The 16,523-nt window shown below is 58.5% G+C and overlaps 1 protein-coding gene across 1 annotated transcript in view; it reads right to left on the bottom strand.

The window, feature by feature from the left end:
- Positions 1-3,050: 3,050 nt before the first annotated feature.
- The window catches only part of NHSL3 (NHS like 3), a 48,272-nt gene continuing 34,799 nt past the window's right edge, over positions 3,051-16,523 (bottom strand). The window contains exons 2-6 of the mRNA XM_065421903.1: positions 11,096-11,251; positions 10,400-10,455; positions 8,017-8,137; positions 6,809-6,925; positions 3,051-6,298 (exon numbers count right to left, since the gene is read on the bottom strand). Coding sequence (XP_065277975.1) covers positions 3,051-6,298; positions 6,809-6,925; positions 8,017-8,137; positions 10,400-10,455; positions 11,096-11,251 — 3,698 coding nt within the window. The remainder of the gene's footprint in view (positions 6,299-6,808; positions 6,926-8,016; positions 8,138-10,399; positions 10,456-11,095; positions 11,252-16,523) is intronic.

The following is a 16,523-nucleotide window of genomic DNA, read 5'->3' as shown; positions in this document are numbered from 1 at the left end:
TTTTGGTCTCATTTAATGCTGCATCCAGTGTCGTTCCCTGCTACAGGGCATCTGAAAAGCGTCTCACCTCTCCTCCCTCCCACGGGCTGTCTGTGTACACACAGGGCCTGGCTGGGATGAGGGCACAGCTCTGAAATTACGGAGCATGAGGGGAGTGAAATCTCTCAGGGTGGAGGTTATGGAGCTTGGAGCAACCCCTATGGCCTGGCCTCAGAGTCCAGATTCTCCTCCCTGGGATCCAGAAGGCTGGCAAGGTGGGGGGAAGCCCTTCCTCCTTCCCAGACAGGTCCTGGCTGGTTGCAGCTCAAGGGTAAGCACAGGCAGTGACTGATTCCTCCCCTGCACTTCCTGCCTAGCACCCTGGACTCACAGGGCAGCGGCTTGGGGCTTGTGCTTTCAAACAGGCCAAAGAAAAAGGGGCTGAACGCTCACCTCAGGGACCACTTGTGGCTAATAACCACTTTGCTGGACCCTGAGGCAGGGGCACTGCAGGCTGCCAGGTGGCTATAAATCCCTTTCCAGCTCCTCTGCCAGTAACACTGTAGCTTGGGCCTCAGCAGCATGTAACATGAGGCAGTGTGAGCCTGACTTGTTCAGCACCCTCAGGACTGGCTGAGGGATCCTCCTACGCCCTGCTTCTCCCTGCCCTCAAAAAGAACTTCCCAAGGAGCCCTTGCTGGCCTGCCCCTTCCCCCGTTCTCAGAGCCCAGCACCACCAAGGGACTGCCTTGCCCGTAGAGCCCGTCAGGCAGGGTCCCCCATAACACACTAGGGTCCAAGTACTGCCTTAGGGTAGCTCCCTTACCCAGCTGCATGGGGGGCGGGGGGAGGCTTGTCTGGCAGGGGGCAGTCCCTTGTGGTGCTTACGCACTACCACGGGCCCCAGGGAATGAACGTCTCCCCTGCCAGAGCAGTAGAGGTGGGGAGCCCCCACTCCTGAGCACAGGCGGCCTGGCTCACGCAGTGCTTCCCCTCTGGCACCGTGGCCTCGCCTGCCCACTGTCCTGTAACAGCCCTAGAGAGAGATGGGACAGCAGGCAGCCTGATGCAGGAGGGGGCTTGGCCTGGGCTACCTGGCTTGTCTGCTGTAACAGCTCTGAGGTCTTTAGCAGCCTGGGCCCCATTTCCCCTCCACCTGCAGCCAGGGCTCACCCCCCTGCACATTGTCACTGAAGTGGTCCTTGAGCCCGGGGCGGGCACCCAGCAAGACAGAGGCCTTGACCGCACCTAGGCCAAGCTGCTGCCAGCCTCCATGTGCCTCAGGCCTGGTGCTGTGCCTTTCCAAAGCCAGTCAGGGGCAAATCTAGCACTACACGGTGCATGTCCCGGAACACGCAAGAAGAGCCCTTGCAGCAAAGCCGGCAGAGGAACTCCTTAGCCAGCCAGCCATGCGTCAGCCATCGAGTCCATAGCATTCGGGACGCGCCTTCAGCTTCTTTTTAAGAAGTGCTTTGATTTTGTGCCATCTCAGGTGCACAGAATAGAGCCGATCCTCCGTGCCGTGGAAAAACGAGCCCACAGCCAGGCCTCCTCCGCGCCCATGCTGCCCCCTGTCCCGGCCAAGAGGCCGTGCTTCAGGTGGTCTTATAAGAACACCGCCCCACATTCCTCGCAGCGGCTTCTCTGCAGCCTTCCCTCCTGCACAAACACAACCGGCAAATCCAACAGGTGAAGGGGGAGGCGCCGGACTCCAGGACTGGGCTTTGGATGTTTTTTTGTTTTTTTTAAAATGCAAAATAAAGCTGTATTATTGAAGAAAGTGAAACCAACACCAGTTTTTGCATAAATATCATCAAGGCCATCAGAGGCTAAGGCTGTTTGCTTCCTTTTACTCAGTCAGTCGTGCCAGCTCCACGCTCATCCTTTCACCTGCTCAGGTCCCTGAGAGAGATTTGTATTCCTGTAGGTCGGGGCACAAGCACGCAGCTTCCTTCAGGCTGTCTCTTCCCGTTTGTCTGCAGGAAAAGGAGAGCGATTCCCGTTAGATTATCCTGAGCCCAGCCCGGTAATAGCTGACCCACCAGGCAGTGCGCATTACAGGCACCCCTCTGGCTGAGCCTGTTACAGAGCTGGGGGCTCTCGCCCATGCTGGTAGCTCTGGAAGCCCCTGGTTCGATCTTGGTGTCAGCCATCACCTGACACTCACTGCTGGTTTCTAAAGCTGTAGAGCCTGAACTGATACAGCCTGGGCTTGTGCAAACCCCCCAGCCACGGTTTAATGCCCCAAGAGGTGGAGTTACCTCCCAGCACATCAGCCTGTTTCCGAGCAGCTTTGAGCCAGGTTGTTTCTGGACTGACTGGTGTTTAGACAGAGGGATGGGGTCAAACTAGGCCAAACAGCCAGCGCTAGTGGGGATCCTAACAGGGCTACGTTTGTTCCTCGTCTCCCTTTGATTCAGGCATCAGGAGACAGGTCAGAGTCACAATTCTCCCCACCAGCCCTGCCTAGCACTAAGCTATTCTTTAGAGGGTTCCGTCATCATCCTCTCTCTGTCTTCTAGCCCTGTTCCTGCCGGTAGAGACAGGGCCGGTGCTTCCACTAGGCGACCAGAGGCGGTCGCCTAGGGCGGCAGGATTTGGGGGGCGGCATTTTGCCGCCCTCGGCGGAAATTCAGCGGCGGGGGGTCCTTCCACTCCAGATCTTTGGCGGAAATTCGGCGGCGGGTCCTTCACTCGCTCCAGGACCCGCCACCGAAGTGCCCCGAAGACGCGGAGCAGAAGGACCCCCGCCGCCGAAGACCCCAGGCCCCCTGAATGCTCAGAGGAGCAGCGCTGCCGCCTAGGGTGGCAAAAACCCTGGCGCCACTCCTGGGTAGAGACAGGGTGAGTGCAGGGCAACGGAAGAGTTATGCCCGAGGAGAGCTGCAGTGGGGGGGCGGGGGGGCTGCAGGTCAGGAGTGGGGTGCATTGGCAGAGTTGCAAGTGGGGGGGCTGCAGGTCAGGAGTGGGGTGCACTGGCAGGGATGAGAAGCTGCCTGGCACCTACAGTACCCTGTTACACCCTGCGTTTTCTATCGGGAACTACCTCCGCCCCTCCATCCCTCTGTACCTTATGCAGGGGGAGTCTCTGGGCCTGCCAGGTGCCCGGCTCTGCTGCTGTCGGCTTGGGGGGCCGCGTTCACAGACAGTTCGCTCTTAGTCCTGTTCTCTTCTGCCGAGGGAGCCTTTGCTTTACTGTCTGGTAGGGAACAGTTCAGCACTTCCTCCCCCTGCGGCTTTGGGCTCATAGGTGACTGAGGCTGCCCCATGCCAAGCGAAGGCTTCCTGGCTATGGGAGGTGGGACCTTGCTGGACTTCCTCTGTGCTTGTGGCTTGCCAGGGGGCACCTGGCCCTGCTGGGACATTGTTGGGACTGTGGAGCGCTGTCCGGCAAAATTCATCAGCTCAGCTACCAAGTTCCTCTTCAGGTCGGCCTGGGCCTCTGGGGAAGATGGGGTCTCTATGACCAGCTTCTTGGAGCTCTTGGCGAAGATGAAGCTGGCGGTGGAGGCAGGTGATTTGTGGATGGGGGACACCTGGCCGTCCTTGGCATCCCCAGCGGTGGGCTCCGAGCTAGAGGCTGCGTGGCCTGGGAGAGTCAGCTTGTTGCCGTTGGTCCAGTCCGCCAGTCTGGAGGTCGGGGCGTCTCTGGAGGACAAGGGGGAAGTCTTCAGCCGTACGGCATTTTGCAGCTGGTTCAAAGGCACGGTGTCTTTGGAAGAAGGGGACTGCCGCAGGGACAGGGACTTGCGGATGGGTTTCTGGGGGACCTGCTGAGGCTGCTTCCCTACGCCATCGGCGCCCTGTCCGTTCTGGCCAGGCGGCTGCTTGCCTGGGCCGGCCGGCGCATGCCCATCCACGTTGACCGAGCGCAGGCGCACCATCTGCAGCAGGGAGGGAGTGACGATGGGGAGGTTTGCGTCCTCCTTTGGCGTGGGGTTGCTCTTACTGCGAGAGACAGGCTCCTTCTTAGGATCCAGCCGGGAGCCATTCGCTGTCTTCTTAAGGCTTGCTTGAGGCTGGAGAGCTGTGGGCGGGGCTGGAGCCGCAGGTGCGGGAGGCGGGGCTGCAGGCACCGCAGGACTGGCCTGGCTAGGCTGCAAGCCAGGCGTTGCTCCGGCTGATGGGGGCATGGCGGGGGGCATGGGCAACTCCGCGGCGGGAGCTGGCAGTGTTGACCCAGCCAAGGGGCCCTGTTGCTGCTGAGTCCTTGAGGAGACTTTGGCGGAGAATGCGAGCGAGGCGGCCCCCGGACCATCCCCTGTGGGTGCTGCTTTGGGGCTGGCCGGCTGCTCTGAGCCCGCGGGCTCGGGCTGCGCTGCAACGGAAGAAGACACTGCGGTTCCGGTGACTGGGAGCGGCTCCGGCAGGGTGGAGAAGCCGGCCTCGTCTGGGGGAGGGAAGTCCGCCATGGACAGATCCTGTTCGTCCAGCGCTGGGGGAGGAGGTGGGGGCCACGAAGGGTCCTGAGGCGCCTCCCGGGTCGTCTCTGAGTGGGGGGCTTCTGGACTTGTCTCAGCCTTTTTCACTGGTGGTGGAGGAGGATGGTAGGGAGGTGGAGGAGATGGAGGGGGTGACCTGCTGCTGGGCTTCTGGCTGGCCGTGCTTGGGGCAGGGGAGGAGACAGTGGGACTGGCAGAAGGCGCTGCCTGCCGGGGCTTGGTGGGCGGGGGGGAGATAGGGGCCGGCACCTTGGGGTGAGGAGGAATAATAAACCTGTCCATTCTACTCTGCCAGGAAAGGGCCGGGCCAGCTGGGGGTGCCACGGTCTCGGCAGGGGCTGGGTCGGAGGTGGAGGAAGATAAGGATGTCAGTGAGGAGGAGATGGACAGCGCAGGAGACTGCAGCGAGCAGACCCTCTCCGGTTTCTTTGGCTGGGGCCTCCTCTTTCCTGGAGATGAGGTGTGAGGGCCAAGCCCTTTGGTGGGGAGGGTGGGGGTGCCGCTCTGACTCGAGTAGCCACTGGAGGGCGACATGGTGCGCTTGAATCCCTCGGGGGAGCTCTGCCTGGGGGTGGCCTGCTGCTCCCTGAGGATGACGGCCACCCCCTCCACCTCCCTCCGGAGCTTCTCCCCTGGCACTGGGCTGCACCGGGACACGTCGGGGGAGCTGGCGTCGGCCGAGTAGGCCAGGCTGTCAGAGCGGATGCTGCTCGTCTCGCTCAGCGAGCAGGGCGAGAAAACCTCGTCCTCGGCCAGGGGGCTCTGGCTCTCCAGGCGCGGTGTCCACGGCTCACGCTGGTGTCTGGGATCTGGCTTAGGGGGCAGGCCCAGCACCTTCTGTCCCCCCTCACCCACCACCTGCTGCCTCTGCTGAGCCTTTTGGTGCAGGGAGTGGGTCCTCCTGGGGGGTGCCGGCGGCTTCTTCATCTTCCTGAGGGATACGCTGCGTGTGGAAGAGCGGTCGCTCCTCACGCTCACGGTGTCCGAGCCATCCGCCATGCTGCTAGTGCTGTACGCAGGTGAGGCCCTGCCGCTGCTGCCCCCCGGCCCCACCGCCAGCAGGCCGTGGGCCGTGTAGACAGGCCTGGCCTTGGAACAGGAGTTGGTGCAGCTCGCGGCACTGTAGACACTGAGCTGGTCTGTGTCGGACCGGCCTGCCGTATCCGCCTCGCTGGGTGGCCCGGCCTCCCCCTTCCTGCTGTCTGAGCCGCCCTGCGAGGAGATGGTGGAGCTGTCGGACACGATGGTCTCCGTGGACTGGGAGTGGCTCCAGTTGTCGCTGGAGGAGGAGTGCTCCCGGCTGCGGGCACTGGGCTCCGAGAAGCGGGCGAGGGAGCGGACTGAGGCCGGGCTGGAGGAAACCAGGCTGCAGCGGCTCAGCGTCCGCACGCTGCTCCTGCTCAGCGCAATGACGTCCACCATGGGGGGCAGGATGGCGTTGGGAATGATCTTGGACATGTAGGTGGCCTGGGGGGAAATGGACATAACAGGGCCCCGCAGCTCCGGGGGAGGGCTGGGGTTGGTGGTCATGCCCGGCACAGCCAGTGACTTCGGCCTCAGGAAGGGAGACAGCTTGGCTGCCGTCCTCCTCCCCAGCAGTGAGTCATCGTAGTAGACATGGTTGATGTGCCTCTGGATGGCTGCGTCTGACTCTGCCTCCTCCAGGGCTTGCAGGGATACACGGGCGCCACCCTTGGGGGTCGGCGGGGGCTGCAGGTTTCCATTGATGGTGGGGATGTGAATCATGCCACCGTCTGCCTCACCGCCATTCACCAAGGGCAGGGATGCCGGGCTGTGGGGGCTCCCAGCCTGCCTGGGGCCATCTCTGGGAGAAACGCTGCCAGGACGTTTCCTCGGCTCGTGACTGTTTCTCAGACCTGAGAGTGGATAGGAGCAAAATCCAGTATCATTATAAACCGATCCCGGCGGGCAGGCAGCCCTCGCTGATTGCAGACAGGGGTTACTATGGGCTGGCAGGGCTCACTTAAATCAACGCTGGCCATGGCCGGGGCCTAAGTGCAGCTCAATCCTGCCTGTTCTCTCCCTGTGATACCCAGTAGTTCAGACTCCTGAGGGCTGTAATACCATGGTCTGAGTCTGGTTGTCAGGGTGTGAACTGGCTGGACGGGGTGATGGCCTCTTCTACACAGGAGGTCAGACCGGGGGCTCTGGTGGTCCCTTTTGCCTTACGCTCTGACGCCTCCCCACTGCCCCTTGGACACTCCACTGCTAAAGGGGTGGCACGGGGACCTCCAGGAACAAGCCAGCTCCTAGCCTGAGCCCGGAGCCGAAGTCTGAGCAGGGAGAGAACTCTGGCTCACTCATGCACACGGAGCGGCCGCTGTCCCTGAGCTCTCCCTCCAGCAAGGCCCATCCGCCCTCCTTACCCAGCTCCTTCTGGACATGCTGGGGGATGCCCAGCACCGTCGTCCTCCTCTCCTTCCTCCTTTTCCCTGCCTTCTCCGAGGATTTGGGGAAGGAGTCGTGAGGCCGGAAGGTGGAACCTGAAACGCAGTTAAGATGAAATCAAGTCCCAGGCTGGCAAGCGGGGACCAGCCGCATCAGACCTAAGTAAACAATGGTTTTAAATGGAGGTTGGATTTTACCATGAGTGAGAGGCCCCAGACCGAGACCATGAGAAAGGGGAACTGTTTGTGGTAAACTTGTAGCGACCCTGGAAATACCAGTTATCTTATTTAAGGGTTGGGCCAAGCACTAGAAATAAAGAAAACATGGGTAATTGGGCAGCAGGTGCAGTGAGTAATTGGTAGAAAATGCTTAGTCCGGTAGCTAGGGGAAAACACGGCAAAGTGAGATAAGGAAACCTTGGAGAAAGCAGAGTGCAGCTCTCAGCTGCTACAGCTGAGTTTAGTGAAGGTCCAATAACCAGCAATGCCGTCGCTTGTTTGTTACAGAGCACAAAATGTCCCGTGTTCTAGGGCTGCTTGTCAGAGCTTTCCTTACCCCTCTGGAGCCATGCCATGATGGGAAGGTGTCTCCCAGGTCTGAACCGGCTTTTGGCCAATGCTTACAACTGGACTGTAGCTGGGTATCGAATATAAGGCCGTATATGCTTATATTGATACTTTGGAGGGAATCAACACCAAGTAGCCGTGGCGGCTAACAAAGGAATGCCTGTGGAAACTGAGTCCTGGTAAACCTTGGCAAAGCTACCAGGGAAATGATCTCCCACTGCCTCGCCCACCGTTCCGCTGTCACTCTGCCAGGAGTTCTCCCTGCTCCTGCCCTAGAGCACAATCCAGCCCCAGTGCGGGGGAGCCAGGCTCAGGACGACCAGCGGAGCCCTGACAGCTGCGTGAGCATACACTGAACATCTGCACAATCTATTGTGAGCGGAAGCTGCCCCGGGCAGAGCCTGGAAGAGTACTTACCCCGCCCCGCCCTAACCCCGGAACAGTCCCTCCCCCCATCTCAGCTGAGAGCTCTGGCCCAAAGGACAGGCTTGATGTCCCTTGTGGAATCACCCAGCAGTCCTCAGGCCACCCAAACCCCAGCTCACGCGGCTCGGCTGGATTCTCACGCCGTCCAGATGGCTCACCCTCCCCAAAACTCCCATCCCGCCCGCGGCTGGTACCTTTCCTCTGGATCATCTCCGAGCGGATGGAGAGGGCGTCCTCGGAGGCATTCTCTGTCGTGCACGACTGGGTCCTGCTTCGGAAGGAAATCTCATCGTCCTCCGCAGAGGTGTGGGAAGACTGCGTGGGGAGGAGAACGGGTTCAAATAAGTCCCGAGCCCTATAGGGACAGATGCCTCCCTCCTTCTGCAAGAAGCTCCCCAGCGTCAGAGTCCCCCAACAGGGTCCCTTCTCAGCCAGAAAGCAACTCAGCAGCTCCACACTTTGAAGACATAAAACTTCTCGGAGGCCCAGCCCCATCTGCATGCAGGCAGAACCCCCTCAACTAGGAAACGGGGCCGGAGAGTGCAGGCGGGAAAGCCCCCTGTCCTAAGGTGTGTTCAGCCAGGCCCTGGGCCCCCTTGACAGAGGAGACCCAGCCAGAGGGAATGAATGCCCAGCAGTGACCTGACCTGGCACCAGATGGTGCTGCCTACTTCACGTACCGTGAAAACAAGCCCTTCGCAGCCAGTGGCCAGCTGCAGTTGTCTGACTGGGGATGCACTGATTGCAGCTGAATTTAACCTGGCTCCCAAGCGAGTGCAGCCAAACCGGCGTAACCCTGGTGTGAACCAGCATGAGAGTTCCACGCGGCCCTCGGCACCGCTGCATGTGTCTACACACGCCCTGCGCTTCCAGGATTTCATCTCATTCTCCCCAAGGGAGGGAGCGCCGCTCGAACATGCCCGATGGGAATGAGGGAGCGGCCTGTAGATGATTAGGAAAGGCACTGGGAGGGATGCAAACAATCGCACAGTGGTGGGGCTGCGATTTGCTGCAGCGGGACCCCAGAGCCCCCTCCCTGGGTGAAACAGCAGCACAAAATCCCAGCTGGCAAATGGGCAGCTGCGTTTGCCAGCAACACCCTGCAGTTTATTTCTGCTGCCTCTCTCTGAAAACCACCACACTGTCCATCTTCCCCACCTCTCCTCTGTGCCTCCTCCCTCCCCCGTCTACACACACTCAGGCGTTAAGGCTGCCAGCTTGCGGCCCGGCGCGGCTCTGCTCCTTTGCTAGAGCTTTGGCCAGTCTCATTTTCAATGTCGCCAGCTCTGGGGCTCCCCCACATTCCCCTGAGAGACCGTTTCAAAGCCCATCAGACCCTATCAGTGGGGAATACGTCCTGACAGCCAACCTACATTTTCCTTGCTTGATATTATGGCAACTGAATCAAGGGTCTGCAGCTGGGGTGTCTGCAGCCAACATGAATAGTCGTGTGGTTCAAGCACTGGACTGGAAGTCACGAGATCTGGGCTCCAGCCCCAGTGACTTGTTGGGTGGCCTTGGCCAAGTCACTTAGCTGCTTTCTGCCTCAGTTTCCCCATTTTGCAAAGCAGAGATGATAATCCCTGTCTCACAAGGCAGAGCGAGCATTAGAGTGTATCCTCCGCTTAGCCTCAGCCCAACTGGATACATTTAGATGAACCATGCCAGCCTATGAATCACGGTTGCTGCTCTTCTCTGAATTCTCTAACATTTGATACTGAGGAGTTCAGAACCTGCTCCACAGGGCTCTAGATGAGGTACTGTGTAGGACAGAGGTCTCAGGTCTCGGGTTTGCCTTCCCTGGTGGCTCTGTCTGCCCTACTGAATTACAGAGGCAAAAAACTAGACAGCTGTTTGAGCAAATACACCCAGTGAGGCTCTAGGGGAGAGAAGGGCGTGGGCGGAAGAGGGTCAGAGGCCCAGAGACTGGCCAAAACCAAGCTTTGGCTAAAGGGGTCGGCATTTCTTGGCTGTTAGAGACTGGGGAGGGACTCTGGACATGAGCCGAGTGGGTCACAGTCGGGCAGGCCCTCCCCACCGCTCGTTACTGCCAAGATAAACCGAAGGGAATAACTGCAGTGAAGGGAATAGCATGCGCCAGGACACCAGCTCCATGTGGCTGCTTGTTTGCAGGGCCTGCCTTTCCCCAGCACAATCAGCAGCACTGGGCTCCGTTCTCCCTGATCCGCTGCAGAACCACCTAAGAACCACATGGCCCTGACTCAGCCCTATCCGCTCATATGTCCTGCTGCTTCTTAGTGTCACAGCATCTGATTGCATCTCTCAGCTCCTCGTGTTCCCCCAGGGTTTCCCTTCCCCGGCCATCGCCCCTGAGAAGCTGCTTGCCAGGATGCTCCTTTAGATCCAGCGTGAGCGGGAAGGCGCCCGAGAGAGAACGTCTCGGGGATGCCCAGGCCTTCCCCATGATGGGGGCTGGGGAGCAGCCAGGAACATTCACCGCCCAACGCTGTTCCTGCCCCACTGCAGGGGCAATGACTGCCATGTGCATCAGCAGAGTGCGCTGCATGCCAACCAGCACCCTAGCCCAGAGAGGCAGGGGTGAGGGCAGTCACCAACCTGGATGCTGTTGCTGTCTCCGTGGTCCCAGCCGCTTCTGGTTTGTTTTTGTTTTTCTGGAAGAGGAAAGATGGAAAAAAATCCCTAAGGAAAATGTAAGAGAGGAGGAGTCCCATCAAACTGCGGGCTGGCAGAACCGCTGTGCTTGGAGGCCATGGCCCGCGGGCGCAGGAACGGAGCAGCCCAGAGCAGGGCTGGGGGACAGCAGGTGATGCTGGCCCTGTGTGTCCTGCAGATCAATACACCCCCCTCCCCCACACACACCCCGCCGCAACCACTCCACCTTCTCTGCCAGCCCCACAGTGACTGGACCTCTGGTCAGACACACAAACAGCCCACCCACAGCCCCCTGCCTGTCCGACCGACGAGCAGGGGCAGCGTGGGTAGGTGCAGGCTGGTGGAACATACATACTGGGCCTGTGGGAGAGAGTGAGATTTGAGCGGGGGGAGAGTGTCAGATTTATGTGACCCCCTCCTGCTTTGGCTTTTCCTCCCCTTCAGTTTGTCGGCTGCACCAGTGCTGCCTCCTCTGACGCTCGCCTCCCACCAAGGCACGTGCCCCATTTGTATCCCCAGGGAGCAGCAGGCCTGCCCCACCCCCTGGGAGCCCCTCTCCCCTGGAGGCATGCTCAGGGGGAAGCAGGCGCAGAGCAGGGTACCGGGAGTGGACAAGCAGCCCCCTGGGACGGTGCGTACCTTGGTGCTGCAGAGATTTGAGTCCTGCCTGAGCCTGGTTGTGCAGCTCTTCCAGGTGCGGCGGGCGGCTGCTGGGGAAGAAGACATTGTCGGGCCGCTCCTCTCCCGCCTTGTACTGGACATTCAGCCTCTTGTTCTTCTCAGCCTTGGCAGAGCCTGGGAAGGCAAAAGGAATCAGCCTAGCACCCCCACATCCCAGCCCCTGCCGTGGGGGCTCCTGGCGCCCTCCAGTGGGATGGGGAGGAGACAGCTCCAGGCCTGGGCTCCCTCCCTCCCCCCCACCCCCCGCCAGTGCTGAGCAGCCCTCACACTCACTCACAGCTTCCCGGCCAGCACCGCGAGGGACAAGTATTTGCTCCTATCCTCGCTCCGGGCTGACTGACTCTGTCAGCGAGATGGAAGCAGAACAGTGCAGCCACCTGGCCTGCAGGAATCCTGGTGCCCAGCTGGGGTACGGAGGGGGACTGATGCGTTATCGTTTGGGCTGCATGAGGCTCAGGAAGGGTGAAGGGCAGCTCTGGGCGACTGGCTTCCAGCCCCGCTAAAGGCCGTGGGAAATTCCCCTTGGTTGCATGGTTCCCATCAACAGCTTGCACAGATAGCAGGTGTTTGGGGGGTGGGAGGGGAGAGTGCATCACAGAAAGTGGGGGGGGGGAGCCTGAACAGAAGCAGGTGTGCAAATGGGGGGACACCGGAGGATTTCTGGGGAAGCAGCACGCGTGAGTTCCCTGGACTCACTGACGGCCTTGGCTCTCTCGCTCCCACCTGGTCCTGCTCACACATCCCCCCGGCCACACCAGTGGGATGCCAACGACTCCTGCTTCACCCCCAGGGCTCTACCCAGTGCCCGTCGTGCCAGGCGAGCCGCAGGTAGGGAGGGGCCATCCCATCCCGTACAGACAGGAGCTGAGGCCCAGGGTGGATTCAGTGCATCATACAGCAACTTGTGGCAGAGCCGGGAACTGACCCCAGCTCTCTCAAGTGCCTGCTCGGTGCCCTGGTCACTGGACCATCCTTCCTAAGCATTAGGAGGATCTCCATCACCCTTGGGGGGCAGGGCTGGGGTTAAATAGCTTTCCCTGACGAAGCTAGGGGCAAAGCTAGACAGCTGAAGGCTTGGCCCTGCTGGGGAAGGTCAGTGCTCAGGGCAGGACTACATTTAAAAAGCTGCCGCTACTGCACGTTAGTGAAGACACTACTATGGCGCAGTAGCTATGCCGACGGGAGAGGCGGTAGCTATGCCGACGGGAGAGGCCCTCCCATTGCCCTTGCGCTGCCCACACCGGGGGTTAGGTTGGTAAAAGTGCGGTGCTTCGGGGGGTGGATTTTTCACACCTCTGAGCGACGTAGTTATACCGATGTACGTTTATAGTGTAGACCTGGCCGCAGTCTCTGCTCTAGGAACCATCCCCTTGGTGTCCCCTCTGCTGGAGTCTGTATCCCCATGGCCTGGCATTTCTGACTCTGCGATGCTAGCAGGAATCAACAAGCCAGCTAGGCAAGTCCAGGGCTTTTGCATTTCCTCTCTCCGTTGCAGCAGAACTCTTCACAGTCAGCTCCTCCGACAACCCTGCGCTGGCCGAGGTGATCTAATACCTTCCCCACCAGCCCCTGCAGGTCTGACTCTGCTCTTTTGGAAGTGGATCCTGTGCCTTTAAAATGAATGCACTGAATAAGTGAAAGCTCCCCAGGGTGTATCACATGACTGATACCAGAAATATCTGTGCACCTTGCACACAAACCAAATGAGCCAGCAGTTCAGGGCAACTTAAAGGGACAGGCCACACCAGCCCGGGGGAGAGTCCTCCACAGAGCCCCAACGCCTCCAACTTCACCTCAGGGACTAAGGAGCCAATCCTAACCCAATGGGAGCAGAGGGTGCCCAGTGCCTTGCAGGATGGGACCAGGGGGCTGTTTGGCATAATCTCAGAGCGAGAGGGTAATTGCCGGCTGATTTATTGCTGCCCTAGTGATCAAAATATCTTGAGAAACAGTCAGGCCCTTAAATACATCCCTAATAATAGTATTGACATGCTATTTATAGCCCAACTTCGAGCCAATAAATGACTAATACGTTGTCCTTATTATACAGCCCCTTTCATCTGAGGATCTCAAAGCACATTACAAACACTAATTAAGCATCATAATTGCCTCTCTTCCCCATGAAGTTGCTATATAGTGTAATAAACTAGCTTTTGGGGGCATCATTGTCTTCCACTAGGTGGAATCAGAATAGCTCAACTGAGTCATAGCCCCTATGTGGATAATAACTAAAAGAGAATCTCCTTACATTCAAGTGGCAGGGGCCTGTGGATTTGAAATGAAACAGGAGGACCAATTTTCTATCCCCACGGTCTCTGTGAAGTTCTGAGCAGCTGCAGGGTTTAGCACAGGATTCAAAGTTGTCACTAACTGGCTACAGTGGGATTTATTCACAGATAATTATCCCCATTTCACAGATGGGGAAACTGAGGCACAAATCACTTGCCCAGAGTCACACAGTGAGTCAGTGGGAGAGCCAGGAACAGAGCCTAGGGGCTTTGAGTCCCAACCCCCTGCTCTAGTCACTGGGCATTACTTGCTTTACCTGGGCTACACAGATTTTGTACCAGTATAACTGTCGGTTAGGGGTGTGATTTTCTATCAGTAGTTATACCAGTGCAAGCCCTAGTGTGGAGGCAATTTTACCAGTATAGCTATTCCCGTACAGGAAGGGACCGGTACACGGTAAAAGCACCTTTATACCAGTAGATCTGCATCCACCCTAGAGGGTTGGTATCGCTGTAACTATCCCACTATGGCTACAGCAGTACGACTTGCGTGCATAGACAAGGCTTTATTTATCCACGCCAGAAATTTGCATTCATTTCTTCTGCCCACAGACCAGCAAGAAGGAGGAAGCACTTGCTTCAGAGTATTCTCCCTGGGCTTCTCACAGCCAGAAGAGATGAAGGAGGGAAAGGGTTGAAGACCAGGACAATAACTGGGACCTACCAAACGCTGTGGTTGGAGATCAGATCCCACCCCAGCCACGCACCTTCCAAACTGGCTCTCTCCTTCCCATTCCACGAGGCCTTCCTCCCACATTCCCCTTTCTGTCCACGATCTCATACTTTCCCTCAGCTTTGCACCTCTTCTCTCCAGGCAGGTAGCACTTATACCTTTGAACCGTACTTCACCCTCAGACCCCATCAGAGGGAGGGGAGGATTATTATCCCAAGCCACAGAGAGGTGAAGGGACTTGCCCCGATGTCATCTTCAGAGCAAAACTCTCTTTTTGGAAGAGATGCTCTGGTCGAACACAGGTTACAGGGCCCAACGCAGGGGGACGTGGGGGAAGTTCTCTGGCCTGTTCTCCGCAGGGGGTCAGACAACATGATCTCATGGTCCCTTCTGGCCTTGGAATCAATTCATCTCTGAATGAGGTGTCCCAGCCAATCAGTGGCAGAGCTGGAAAAAGAACCCAGGAGTCCAGGCTGGTTCTTAGCCCAGGCTATTGCCCTACTTCACCCCACTAGTTACTAGTGCACTGAAGCCTTCTACATGCCGACCCCAGGCTGCCCTGGAACACCTCGCCCCCACCTGCCTTTTCTCAGCTTAGCAACGAATCGATACAGTGGAGACAGGTTTCTCAAGCGCTGCCCACACTGGGGAGGTTTCATCCTCCCTTGCCTGAGAAGGACAAAGCTGGGGGTGCAGGCCCTGGGCCCATCCGTCTACCAGCATCTTTGTCCAGGGAAAGCGAGTTGGTACATTGGACGCAGGTTTGCCACCAGCAAAGGAGATAAGTGGCAGGGGAGGGGGTGGGAGTCTGAAGCGAAACAAGTAAATAAAGCAGAAGATTCTCCTCCCACCTCAGCATTTACACCCCTTACAGCACTCCAACCAGGCGTCTCAAAGCCCCTCAAACACAGGAATTAACTGATCCCCACAATCCCCCTGTGAGGCAGGGAAGTATTTACCCAGTTTTTTAAAATGGGGAAACTGAGGCACAGAGGGAGGCTGCGACTGGCGCACCCAGTCGAGCCGGGAGCAGAACCCAGATCTCCTAACTTCCAGTCCCCTCCTTTATCTATTAGGCCACACTTCCTACCCCATTCCAGTGAAATCATCCCTTTCCTTGTGGTAGCACGCTAGATTCTCATCTCAAAACAGCCTCCATACACACAGCTGCTCAGTGGACTGAGGCATCAGTAGCTGGCTCTCACCAGCTGCCCTGGGCTCCAGGATCTCCTGGATGAGTTCTGTGGGGGGTCACGCTTCCCACTGTCTACCCTGGGAGATAGGCGGGTGCAGAGTTAGCTCGGCAGGCTCTCCCCCTTCAGCCTATGTTTCCTGCCCATTACGGCTCATCTCATTCTAGCTGCCCTGCAGCAGTGGAGAGAAAAACAACTTTGTGCTGAAGAAAGGACGGGAGAGGATGAGTAGCTGACAGAGGCCGTGGAATCACCACAGAGGCACCGACCGTCCCCCTGCACACACTTCCCAGTGTCTTCTTTGCCAATCGCCCAGTCGGCAGGCCACACACACACACACACACGCACACGGCCTCTAGCCCAAATAGCTAGAGAACCACCCCTCCTCCACAGCATCTCTGCCACTGCTGCACACACCCCATGTATGCACTCAGATTAAAAGCCAGGCAGATGAAATACCGACTGCTGCAGCAGCTCCAGATCTGCACAATGGGGAAAGGACACAGGACAATAGACAGGATTCCACCCTGCTAAGCCGCACAGAAAAAGAGATTGTCTCCCAGCCAGCAGCATCTGCAGCCAGCCAGCTGCAGGGTCGGACATGGGCAGAAACAGCAGGGCCAAAGCATCCAGGATAAGTTGGGACGGAGACCACAAAGCACACACAACCCAGTTTATGGGACCCAGGAGCTCTCTCTCACACCCCACCAGGGCCAATGCCTTCATCCAGGACCCCGGTCCACCCCCATAGGACCGTGCAAATCCCAACCAAGCCCTTTATTGCTGTGAGTTCAACACGATCACTCCCCCAGCCCGGGCACACTCTGCGAGTCATCTTCAGGCAGGAAGCAGCTCGCTGGTTTATTACGTTAACTTCCTAACAAGAGCAGCTGCTGCTGGGGTGACCTTTCCCTGCCCGACCCAGAGAGGCAGCCAGCTAGAACGGGATCCTTCTCGCACCACGCCGGGGAGCCAGCCCAGCCCCACAACACAAGGGGGGCAGGGAGGCTTCATGCTTGGAGGTCGCCAGTGGCCAGGGATGCAGAAGGACAAGGGATCGTCCCACCGAGGCTGTACTCACCTTTCTTCTTAAACAGAGTCAGGAGGGAGGGGAGGTTTCTGCCGAGGAAAACCACCATCCCAGCGGCTGGTAGGCTCTGGCGCCAAGGGACCCTCCGGAGATGGGGCTACACAGCCAGGAACTCCTGCCACACCGGCGTCCCAGCTCAGGC

Source organism: Emys orbicularis, chromosome 23 (genome assembly GCF_028017835.1).
Source record: "Emys orbicularis isolate rEmyOrb1 chromosome 23, rEmyOrb1.hap1, whole genome shotgun sequence".
Lineage (NCBI taxonomy): Eukaryota > Metazoa > Chordata > Testudines > Emydidae > Emys > Emys orbicularis.
The sequence above is the reverse complement of the archived record's forward strand: the minus strand, read 5'-3'. Positions and strand labels throughout refer to the sequence as shown.